General features: G+C 41.5%; 1 protein-coding gene across 2 annotated transcripts; it reads left to right on the top strand.

Moving 5' to 3' along the window:
* The first annotated feature begins 3,672 nt into the window (after nucleotides 1-3,672).
* tagln (transgelin) lies at nucleotides 3,673-9,566 on the top strand. Of its 2 annotated transcripts, XM_008426081.3 has the most exons (6): nucleotides 3,677-3,833; nucleotides 6,998-7,040; nucleotides 8,109-8,297; nucleotides 8,385-8,556; nucleotides 8,641-8,743; nucleotides 8,850-9,566. In XM_008426081.3, the coding sequence occupies exons 2-6, from the start codon at nucleotides 7,029-7,031 to the stop codon at nucleotides 8,986-8,988; spliced, it is 615 nt and encodes a 204-aa protein (XP_008424303.1). In that variant the 5' UTR covers nucleotides 3,677-3,833; nucleotides 6,998-7,028; the 3' UTR covers nucleotides 8,989-9,566. The 2 variants fall into 2 exon arrangements, with proteins under 2 accessions (XP_008424305.1, XP_008424303.1); XM_008426083.3 differs by lacking the exon at nucleotides 6,998-7,040 and having other exon boundaries at nucleotides 3,673-3,833.
* The last annotated feature ends 2,952 nt before the right edge of the window (nucleotides 9,567-12,518 follow it).

Genomic DNA, 12,518 nt, shown 5'->3' with positions numbered 1-12,518 from the left:
TGATTTTTTTTTCTGGGCCAACATAAACACACAATCCATAACGAGAAATGATCAGCAGGTAGAGTTTTAACAGGTTCATTTATGTGGAGCTAGTTAATGAAAAAAACATACATGTGTTTTATAGTATGCATTATATTACTAAAACACTAATGAATGCCACCATAACAATATTTGTTGTGGTGAATAAATAAGTTATGAATTGTTCATGTCTTTCTATTTTAGGTTCATAGCACACAGATTCCAGCTAACAAGGAGTTAAATCAACATTTCCATCTCGACAGCAAGGTCTCAGTGAAAAAGCTGCTTCTAGCCGACATGTGCTGTCTTGAAAAAGAAAAAAAAAACTAGATTTATTTCCTCAATGTCTTGTTACACTTATTTTACCTTCTAAAGTATCACCAAATATGTGACAGGAACAAACAGGTGGAATGTTTGGCAGCAATAAATTCATTTGCAATATATTATACAATCAGAAATACAAAATCTAAAATACTTTATTGATCCCCAAGAGGATTTTTTTAAAATTTGTTGACAATCCAAGAGTGTTAAAATATTAGAAAACATAAAATATACACACAGTTTTTTATAAAAATTATAAATAAAATGTCAAGTTATAAGCAATTTTAAAATAACCTGAATGTAAAATATAAGATAAAATAAAAACAAATTTATGCATGGAATATGGAAATATGTCTGCATCTGTCCATTGTAAACTTAGTGACACACAGAGTTGGGTATTGTATAATCTGATGGGCGACAGGCAGGGAGGATTTTCTGTGGCACATTTTGCTGAAAGTGTTCCTGCAGCCGAGCAGCAGGTCACGAAGTGGGTGAGACGACATGCACCTTGGACAGCATCCTTCTCTCCAGCATGAGTCCTGCAAAGTACCAGAAACTTTCTGCTCCAGGGACTCGGCTGCTGCAAGTCTTAGTTATTTTACAGTTTTTCATCAAATAACCTGCCTGAGGCTCTCTGATTTACAAATTCTTCTCTTCTTTAATTAAACTTTAACTGAACTAGCAGAATAATTTATGAAAGCCTCTTACATTTTTATTTAAATAACATTGTGAGAACATACATTGCTACTATTGAGATCCAGTTGGTAAAGCTGCACTTGCAAATGAAACAATGTTTCCACATGATGTATTTTCAAGTTCTCATTAATGATAAATGTTAGTAGCTGTTATTTCAGCTACAATGCCGCAGCTGTGTTTATCCTTGTTGTAGTCTTCCACAGTCCTCATCACAAGCTGCATCAAAAGGAAAATCATAAAAAATGTCTTGAGATATAAGAACATCTGGTTCTACTCTACGTCCAGCTGCTGGAGCAGGAATAAATGAGATGTCCAGAGGCGCAGTAAAAACAGTCGTTACTGCACCGATAAAGCTGGCCTGGGTCTCTTGTTGATGGTCTTTGTTTCTTTTACCTGCAAGAGATACAGCGCTGCGTTGGGAGTTTTTAAAGTTGACCAAAACAAAGTGTGAGCAAAGTGAAGACTGAATATTGAAAACTGCAGCATATGGCAGAGTGAAATTTTAATCTCACTTAATCTCTTTTAAGACATAGAATCTTACTTCACCGCAGAGCTTTTGTGAACGTCACTTTTCGACTTTTCGACTGGGCCACTCTAATAAATGAATATGCTTATGTGTAAGATGTTCTGCTCTACAGTTGAAAACAGACCAAATAAAACGACACATACAGAGCATCCAAAAACTCGTCACAGAGCTCAACTTTTTCCACATTTTATGTTCCAGCCATATTCCAATTGTATTAAATTAACTGACTTCCCCCCAAATTCTACATACAAATATCACATTATGACAATGTCAAAAATTGTACTAAAAAACTAAAAATCTGATTTACGCAAGTATTTTCAACCTTTACAAAACACTTTGTTGATCCACTTTTGGTTGCAATTATAGCCTGAAGTTTTTTTGAATATGATGCCACAAGCTGAGCTGTCTTTGAGCGGTTTTACTCATTCTTCTATACAGTTCTTCTAAGGCTCCATCAGGTTAGATGGTGCAGTCATTGTCAGAGATGATCAGATTCAAGTCTGGACACTGGCTTGGTCAGTCCAAGACATTCACAGAGGGGCTCTGAGTCAGAGGTCAAGGGCTCTCTGGAGCAAGTTTTCATCCAGGATGCCTCTGCGTTCATCTTTCCCTCTATCCTCACTTGTCTGCCATTTCCTGTTGCAGCAAAATAAATCCCCAAAGCATGGATTTGATGATCCCCATAGCATACCTGAAACACATTTCTTTTTTGCTTGACACAATGGGAAAGTCAAAAAAGAAAAAAAAAATTGAGAAAAAAAATAGAGAATTCTGAAGCTGCACAAGCCCGGTTCATCCTTCTCTCATCATTGTGGCATTTAGTAAATAATCCCCCTCCTGTCAGGTGACCTTCTGAGTCTGTCTGAAGACTTTAGTTCCCTCTGTAAGGTTTTCTTCTAGAAGTGCCCTGTTTTCAGCTCCATTCATTCTCCCATTAACTCTTTTCAGCTTTTCTGGCTCTGCTGAATAAAAGCTTCTCTCCAGCATAATGCTGCCACCACCGCATTTCATGGTGGGGATGGCCCATTCAGCGTAACGCGCAGTGTGCTTTCTGTCACACACAGCATTTTGCATGTTGGCAATGGATTTCAGCTTTGTTCTCATCTCACCAGAGCACGTTCTCCCTCGTGTTTCCAAACTGGACTCCAGCTCTCATTAATGCTTCCCCTTTGCCAGCTCGTCAGTTTCGGTGAAACATCACACCTTAGTTGTCCAGCCACTGTGCCAAACTCCTCTCATTTTCAGATGATGGATTGACCAGAGCTAACTCTGCTTTAAACTTCCCCACAACTTCTTTGTCTCTTGCTCTGTATGATCCCGTTTGTTCACTAACGTTCTCCTGTGCTATTTGATTTTGGTCTATCTCATAATAAAACACATTACGGTTTGGTGCTGTGGCATAATAAAATGTGAAAAGGTTTAAAATGGCATTAAAGGTTTTTCTCAAGGCACTGCGTATATTATTGCAGTCGTAGTTTTTTTTGTGTTTTGAGCACAGAAGCAAAAATCACACATGCATAAACGAGAGCGTCATGCCAAAAGGCAGCTGTAATGGAAACGGAAGTGATTGAAATGTCATGAGTGGTGGCTTGGCGAACACTCACACAACACAACACTCACAGGACTTACATGGAGTTCTGTGTCTTAATCTGAGAAAGATGAGGGTTGAATCAACTAATTCCTAGTCCTTATTCCCTTCCATCCCAAAATGAGAATCATTATTCCTTCAACTCAGTCCTCTCTACATTTTGCCTGCGTTATAAACCGGGACTTCATGTCTTTTGTAAACATTTTCCCTGTTTTCTTTGCATTCCCTTTCCCGTCCACCATCCCGCAGCCTCTTTGAGTGATGTGTGATGTGGCGAAGGTATTTGGAGAATTCCCTCTGACCAAAACCAACGCTGCCTGGCTGCTGTCTCCCTCCTCTGCATGGGAATGAGCTCTACCCAAATAAGGCAGGGCGCTCGGTCTTGACGTGAGGAGAAGAGGCGCAGCAGACAGGGAGAGGTAGCCGCTGAAAGGCCATGGCCTTATAAGGGCGAAGTTTCCTTTTCTTTCCCCTCCTTCCCCCGCTCCCATTTTTCCTCGTTCCTCCACCCTGGCTCTGTCCCTCAGTAGACTAGTGAAGTCATCAGTGCCTTCTCCTCCTTTTAAGCAGGCATTTTGGGGAGGGACGTCCCTGCAAGCATATACACACTCTGAGTGAAGCATCCGCACTTGTCCCTCACACCACACCAGCAACCAGCTCAGAACTCGCCTTTTCTCTTGCACAGTGAGTATATCTTTAATTCAGGTCATTTTTCAAGAGGAAGCTTCCGAAAAACAGGATTTGTGTCAGTTTTTAACATTTCTTGTCAACAGTCTCACAGTGGGATCTCAGATTGTAAATGTGATGACGAGACTCTTATCTGAAGATTTTTCTTTTTTAAATGACGGTAAAGTAGTGAAAACTCAGATCTAGTTCATGCTGTTCTATATTCACCCAACTTCTTTTACATTTAGTCCCAAATGTAAGTTCATCCATTGTTAAATTATTTTCCATGCAAAGCAAGAAGGATAGCAGAGAAGCCATCATACAGCGCAGCCTGTGTGACACTGACATAGTTCTGTTTGCACACGCAAATGATCCGATGCCATACATGGCCTTTGCAGCCAAGTGTTTATAGCTGCATGCCTGGTTATGAAGATGCTCTGATGAAGATGCAGATGACTAGGCGAGGAAGAAAGAAATGTGACTCACACCGCCATAGAAACACACTGCCTTGCATTTGTGAACACATATGGAGCTGGTGTCTCATTTAAATGGTTTTCTGGAATGTTTGCACTTGAGATAACTAGCAAATCATTAAATACGGCAGCACACTAAGAGTTTCCAGGAACAGCAGATCTGTGGGAAGGACCAGCAGGCAGCCTCATTTTCTGAACAGCAGCAGGAGCGAGATAAGGCTATCTCCTCTGCCAATCTTGTGGCAGCGGATAAACAGAGCAGAAATGTCAGCGCGGGGGCAAGTTGGAGCACATCCTCGATTTCAGACTCTAGACGTAATACATCAGATCTGACCAAGCAGCAGTTATGCAGTTTGTCAAGCTAATCAGAGCCGCAAAGAGCCTTGGCAGGAGGTTCAAGAAAAAACGGGCTCAGCTATGTCTGGCAGATCAGGGGGAACAACAGTAGTTTTTATGCTCAGCTTCCATTAACCAGAGCCAAACTACAGCAGAGCTCTGAAGCAGCAGCTCAGTATCCTCCACACAAAGCCGAGAAAACCGTTGGATTCGTCCCATCAGCAGCAGCAGCAGCAGCAGCAGCAGCATTGCACCCAGCACTGATCTGCCAAGTCATGCTGAGGAACAAAATGCTTATAATGAATGTTAGTCCCACAAAACAGTTTGCTCAACCCAAATTCCTATATTATTGGTTAGCTGGTTAACTGTGGAAAAGGCATAGCTACATGACTCCATGTCCCTGCATGCCGCCACAGTGGCCACAGCCCTCACACGGGTTTCCTGTTCTGGCGTTAGGCACGTTTACCATGGCGATAGACAAACAGAGCAGGAAAACACGAGAAGGAGAGGATAATTGTGGGGACTGAGTTGATGCAGTAATGCTTGTGGGAATCAGCACTTTTAGATTTCTCAGAAATAGCACGTATGAAGTGTTTTTTTTTAAATACATTTTAATTATAATGTTTTTATATTTTAAGGTAGATGACTTTCAATGACTTCAAACGAAAAATTTGTCAATCTGCACTCATAATGTTGATTTATTTCAATACGTTGGGCCTCGCATTCCAACAACTAGCAGATGTTATCTACTGTCAAAACGCTCGTTAACGTTACCATGGACAGCCTCACCGGTGTTTCTTTTAGCAGCACAAACGGCAACTGAGCTTGTTGCAGCTGAAGTTGCTGCAACATTTTGAGTTGTAAAGTATGTTAGGCTGGACGTTTTCCCCATATGCTGTTTTTAATAAGCAGACAGGCAACACAGGAGCTTGTTTAGGAGATAGTTCTGACTTATTGGACCCTAGGCCGGATGCCAAGCATAACAACAAGTCCCTGGATGCCCATAAACAGTTAAATAGACATGGACTCACTTAACCTCCAAAAGTCTTATGTAACCCTGATACGGTTGTCATGTAATGCACATTCCTGGCTCCTTTTCTCTTCTCCTTTTTTTTTTTTTTTCAGGCATTGGGCATGTAAACATGTCCCCACAATAAGTTCAGTCTGTGCTATTTGCAGTTGTGGTTCACTGAGTACGTTATGACACTAACTACTGGTTGCCAATAAGAAAGAGACAAGCTGAGGGCCTACCAGACCAGCAACTACGCTGCAATAATGATTCGCCTGTAGGAGTGTGTGGGGCCTAGAGAGAGATGAAAATGAATTTAAGTATGTAAACCTGTGGCTTTAAGTTAGTGACTGTGTTGCTCAGCATGTGAGTTTAGTTCCGTGTGGCTTGGAAAACCACCACAGGAAAAGCACAATGTATTAAAGAGGGTTGATGGTAGCTCGCTGCGGACATTCTGGGCAGGAGTCCATTAATGGCTTTGGCACACCAACTCACATTACAGACATGCAGAGTGTCTTTACTTAACTTTGTGAACCTTATTCAGAACTTAGCAAAACTTATGTTTTAAGGTCTAAAATTGACTGATTCCTACCAGGCGCTGCTTCTTTTACCACTTTGCGATTTCAGACTTTTTCAGTTTTGGATCACTTAATATGTTTATGGACTCAAAGGGACTGCCTACCAGAGGTCATTTCATGCCAAACTTTCACCAGATGACGTGTGACCAGACATATTTTGGACCCACTTTAAGTGGTTTAAAGTAATCTATAAAGTAATCACAATCCTCCCAAAAAATGTTTAACTTCTAACAGGAGGGCTCTTGGATTTCATCAGGTTCATCTCGGGTTACAATATGTCCAATCATATTGAAACAGTCAGCTGTTCCCGACGGGGATCAAAACCAAAACATGTTAAAATGTGATGTGAAACCTTCAATTTTCAAGTTACCCATTTAGTTACCCATTTAGCATACAGAGATAAATGTAGTAGTGAGCAAACTAACGTAAAAGTACGTTTGTCTCCCAAAGTTGTACCAAAACCAGGACATCAGGGAGAAGCAATCAGAAACATTGGAGTTAAAAGAAATCTTGGCAGAGTGACTGAGTGAGAAACGGAGAGAAGGCTTCAGTCTCACTCCAGATGTGTGAAAGTTGGCAACTCTGCATATTCCAGTTCTTGGACACAATAGTTTCTTGCATTCCCACTCTAAATTAAATTCAGATTGCTCTCTAAAAACATCATGTCAAGCCATCCCCGACTTTACATTGTGATTTAAAGCTGCGGCTAAAACTGCAACGCAGAGAGAAGTCTCCTCGAACGTCCTCACATTCATCTTTAACGTTTTAACTCCTTAACCTCTCCAGGAACAGGAAGTTGACGTGTCCTGACATCAAGATGGCAACAAAGGTTGGATGGCGCTGACAGCACTCTGATATGCCTTTTGCTCTTGGCTGGCGGCCCCAAAAGACTCTGACTTTATTTCGTCGTTATTTGTGGCACTTTGCATTTGCTAACAGAGAGTGCATATATGTGTGTGTGTGTGTTTTAAAGGCAAAAGTGCAGAAATCGGATGGCTTTCTATAGAGCTCCTATTGTAAATCATTTTGCCCTAGACACCCTGACAGGGCAGAATGGATTGCATTGGGAGACATGATGCTGTGAATTTCACTGATGAGCAGAAAATATTCAAACATAGCTGATGAGCAGCTACACTTATCTACACGCTTCTGACCTGCATGTGGTCACTGTTTATGCTGGTGAATTTTGTACACTGTATGTATTGATTGTGAGGAGAAAGGTAAGTCTCAGAGGGATGCACTGGAGTCACATTTGGAGCCAAGTCATGAAGTCACAAATTGAATGGATGAAATAATTACAGAACAACTTGACTCTGACTTTAACATGTAGGCTACTGGCAGAATTTTGTAACAAAGCTGCCACACAGCCAAGTGGTGTACACTATATCTGTTATAATAATAAATGCCTAAATCGCTAATTGCAAAGTACTTTTTTTTTTTACAAACTCCTCATATTTTTTTATAGAAGCTGGAAAAATATTTTTCTTAAGGCTTTTTGAGAAATATTTTTACTTAGATTACATTTTCTTTCAGACTTGAAATTCAATGTTTATGATTAGAGACAAGCACAGTTTATTTATATAGACTCAACTTGAGATTTGACTCGAGACCTGGGAGGAAAGACTTCAGACTTAATTCACTTACAACACTATGACCTGGTCTCATGTCTGGATGTTTTTTTAAGAGGGTTTTCATGTTACCAGTGGGGTGTCTCCTTTGGGCTCCATTTAAACTATGCAAACACCATAGTCCTATGGTGTAGTCCCATAGTTTGCATAGTCCTGTAGTTTAAATAGAACTGTCTATAAACATCCACTTTAGACCAAAAGCATTGGTCTAAAGTGCATTGGTCTAAAGTGCTGACGCAGCTCTATCATATCCACTTCTCATTTTCCAGAGTGTCGGCATGGCTAACAAAGGTCCATCCTACGGCATGAGCCGGCAGGTTCAGGATAAGATCGACAGCAAGTATGACCCCGAGCTGGAGCAGATCCTGGTGGAGTGGATCAGCCGTCAGTGTGGCTCCGGTGTGGGGAGGCCAGAGGACGGCAAATTGGGCTTCCAGGCCTGGCTGAAAGACGGATGTGTGAGTTAGCCGACCCTGTTTGACGCGCTGCTGTTAGAAGAGCATTCCATAATACAAACCTCTCTTTGTTTCATGTCCCCCTGTCAGGTCCTGAGTGAACTTATTAATAGTTTGTTTCCCGGAGACAAACCGATAAAGAAGATCCAGAGCTCGCCAATGGCCTTCAAACAAATGGAGCAGATCTCGCAGTTCCTCAACGCTGCAGAGAAGTACGGCGTCACCAAGACTGACATGTTCCAGACCGTGGACCTATGGGAAGGTTAGAATGTGTTGCTGTGGTGGAAGCAGACCAGTCTTCAGCAAATGATTGGTACTTTAACCTAAACGTTGTGTGCTGGTACAGGTAAGGACTTGGCAGCGGTTCAGCGGACCCTGTCGGCTTTAGGCAGCTTGGCCGTCACCAAGGAGGAAGGCACATACAACGGAGACCCTAACTGGTTCTTCAAGTGAGTCCAGTAAAACAAACTGCATCAAACAAGAAAGAAAAAATAAACAGTAAAACACAACTCCTTTCATTTTAAATGCGTGACATTTCTGGATGCTGTATTGCAGGAAAGCACAAGAGAACAAGCGAGATTTCAGCGACGAGCAGATGAAGGCTGGGAAAAACGTGATTGGGTTGCAGATGGGGTCCAATAAGGGGGCCAGTCAGGAGGGAATGAGCTATGGCCGACCCCGACAGATCCTTTAAAGTGTCCAGACATGCAAAACCTCCTTAGCCTCCTTTTCCCCGGAAGCCTCAGATGCGCTAGACATCCTCCAGGAGCCTTTGGATAACTGACTGCTCCTTTATGTCTTAACCTTCTGCTTTAGAGTCAAGGAACCTCCTTAGTCTCAAAACCCTGCCTTATGGTTCCTTTAAGTTTACTCTGGTGACCACTGCAGGACTCGGCATGCTTTCCCTACATCTGAGTGTCTTAAGATGCAGCAATAGCCAAAGAAATCCTTGTGTACCAAAAGGCAATTTATGATTTTTACAGTGCATTGTTTATCAATTAGTTTCTCTTGAAATATTAACATTTTGTCATGTTTTCTACATTTTCAGAACATTGGTTCTACTTGCTAAGAAAGAAACATTAGTTTGTTTACAGAAGATTTAGAAGAAACTATTCCCAAATTGACAAGGACGACCAAAGGGTCGTCCAGATACTCTTTAATTTTTACTGCTAGTATCGTTTAGTAAACGGCCACTTCCTACTTTGCTACACCTGCTGTGTCAGTACCAACAGTTTTGTACGTTGTCTTAATAAATAATGACTTTGACATACATTTGTGATTGTGGCTGGTTCAATCTTAATTGTGCATCCACATCAAAGACACATTAAACTGGCTTTTTTTGTTTTGATCAAGATGAGAAAATAATTGAGAGTTTAGTAATGTTCATGTGAGGGTTTACACATAGTTTTCACCTGGTTTCTTTCTATTTCCTGATGTGACACAAACTGAAAAAGTACAAAAATGTCAGGCTGTGCAAATCGTTGCACTTTAGCGATTCAGCACATGCATTGTGTGACTGTCCCCAAAGATCGATATTAACTTTGATGTGTTTTACTCTTTAATTTTTTGAATTATACATCTGCCTTTCTTTACAGATTTTGTGGTTTTGATATCTCTTTTAATTTTTTTCTTTTTCTTTTTTTTTGGCAAAATTGATCAAACAGCATAATATGTTAGAAATTTGTTGGCATTACAGACTGTAAAGATCCATCTAAATGTCTGTTTCATGGTCCATTTAGATGGTTTACCTGCAGCAGGTAAACTTGTCACCTCCCATGACAGTCAAAAGCCGAAAGCTCTAATGAATAAAACATAAAAACTTTGGTACAGCCAGCCTTCTCAGTATCCACTGAAGTTGATTCTGAGTAACTTTGAGCCTTTCAGTAATTCAATAAAATATTATGTTCTCAGAGAAAGGTGCAAATTCCTCCTTCTTTTCATGCCCAGAAAAGCTCAGTACACAACAACCAAAACGGCAAACGATGACGAATGAATGGACTGATCAGCATCCATCCATCCATCCATCCATCCATCCATCCATTTTCCTCCGCTTATCCGGGGTCGGGTCGCGGGGGCAGCAGCTTCAGAAGGGAGGCCCAGACTTCCCTCTCCCCAGCCACTTCTTCCAGCTCCTCCGGGGGAATCCCAAGGCGTTCCCAGGCCAGCTGAGAGACGTAATCCCTCCAGCGTGTCCTGGGTCTTCCCCGAGGCCTCCTCCCGGTGGGACGTGCCCGGAACACCTCACAAGGGGGGGGTCCGGGAGGCATCCTTACCAGATGCCCGAGCCACCTCAACTGGCTCCTCTCGACGTGGAGGAGCAGCGGCTCTACTCTGAGTCCCTCCCGGATGACCGAGCTTCTCACCCTATCTCTAAGGGAGAGCCCAGCCACCCTGCGGAGGAAACCCATTTCGGCCGCTTGTACCCGTGATCTCGTTCTTTCGGTCATGACCCAAAGCTCATGACCATAGATGAGGGTGGGAACGTAGATCGACCGGTAAATCGAGAGCTTCGCTTTTTGGCTCAGCTCTCTCTTCACCACGACGGACCGGTACAGCGCCCGCTTCACAGCAGACGCTGCCCCAATCCGCCTGTCGATCTCCCGTTCCCTTCTTCCCTCATTCGTGAACAAGATCCCCAGATACTTAAACTCCTCCACTTGAGGCAGGACGACCCCCCTGACCCGGAGAAGGCACTCTACCCTTTTCCGGCTCAAGACCATGGCCTCGGATTTGGAGGCACTGAGCCTCATCCCGGCCGCTTCACACTCGGCTGATCAGCATCCAGTAAAGTTTTATTCTGTGTTGCAGCAGCCCAATTTAAATTAAAATTTCTTCTAGAGCCTTTTATGCTTCCCCTGATTTCATCTCTGGCACTAAAGAGAGCTAGTTTGGAGCTTTCACCATCACCTCCTGCATTCCAGCGCCAGTATTAGCCGCAGCTCTTTGTGTTTCCGCCTCTACCAACAACAAAACGGTTCTTTCTTAGCACCAACTTTGATTTGGACCTGAGGGAAGAACCGCCTTCACCAGGAGTCGGAGTTGGGTTCATGAGGTCAGCAAGCAGTTAAAAGGTTAAAGCTTGCAGTCTTTAAAAACTGTATAAAAAAATAAAAAAAACTGTCGAATGACAGGGGTCACAGAGTCCAAGCGGCTCACAGCTGGTATTTTCTGTTGAATCTGTAAACACTTAGTTCTTAAACACTGTCAGCCTTTTAATGTCGTCAGAAGAGTTTAAAAAAAAACTTTCTCCAAACATTGTGTGTAACTCTCGGTTGGGATTGCGTCACTACAAACCTTGGTCTTTAAGCAAACATATTGCACTGTGATACTGCTCAATATTATTCTATGAGATTCATGATTTCATGATTGATTCTTACATATTTTGGTGTTGGTGTGTGAGGAAAATATTCTGGCATAAACTAGATGAGTTGGAAACTAATTTAGCCTTATTTATAAATGTGGACTTAAATAAACTGTAGGACTGAGTTTGTTTTTAACTCTTTTACAAGTTGTTTGTGTTTAATGCATGTTTAGTGTGTTGCTGTACAAAAAAAATGCCAGATCTGGATTTCATGCTTTCATCTGTTTTTTTTATTATCATCATCTATCCATACAGACTATTGTGATTGTAGTCAAATATGTATCTACTAAATTTCCGTATTCACTCATTTTATGATTTTTATTTTCAATTGTCTTTATTTTTTGGTCCCGTAACGAGTACATATACTTTTTTTGCGTACTCATGTCATTTTGTCACTTTGACAAAGGTTTTTTTTTTTTTTGTTGGTAAATTTGTCACAGAAGTCAAATTTTGCTGATCGGGATTGATTTGTCAAAGCAACAAAACATCAAAGGGATTGAATAAGTTTTATGATTACATAAAACTTATGTAATCATAAGTTTTATGTAAGACAAATCTTTATTCTGTCGTGATAAAGATTTGTCTAAACTAGCAAAGCCATTTAAAACTAATCAATAAAGTAGGGAGACAAGAAGGAAAACAACTAAACCGTTTTTCCAATGTGCTTTTGGTGAAATTCCTTGGTTTGCTCTTCTATCGGCGAATGCCTGCACTATTTCTGTGATGGTTTTGACAATAAAACATCACATGCTAGATGGAGAAACTTCTCAGGCGAACGTAGTAAAAAAATCTTGTAAAACCAGCTAGTTTCTGAAAATTCACATATTTAACACAAAGGGAATAAAATCCGGATATCCCCAAAG

This window comes from Poecilia reticulata, chromosome 13 (assembly GCF_904066995.2).
Source record: "Poecilia reticulata chromosome 13, P_reticulata-male-v2, whole genome shotgun sequence".
NCBI classification, from domain to species: domain Eukaryota; kingdom Metazoa; phylum Chordata; class Actinopteri; order Cyprinodontiformes; family Poeciliidae; genus Poecilia; species Poecilia reticulata.
This window is presented reverse-complemented; position numbering and strand designations above follow the sequence as displayed.

Bases quoted from the DNA above. Each gene is read 5' to 3' on its own strand.
- tagln (XM_008426081.3), top strand. The intron at 8,298-8,384 runs GTGAGTTAGCCG...TCCCCCTGTCAG, and splicing joins CCTGGCTGAAAGACGGATGT to GTCCTGAGTGAACTTATTAA. The intron at 8,557-8,640 runs GTTAGAATGTGT...GTGCTGGTACAG, and splicing joins GACCGTGGACCTATGGGAAG to GTAAGGACTTGGCAGCGGTT.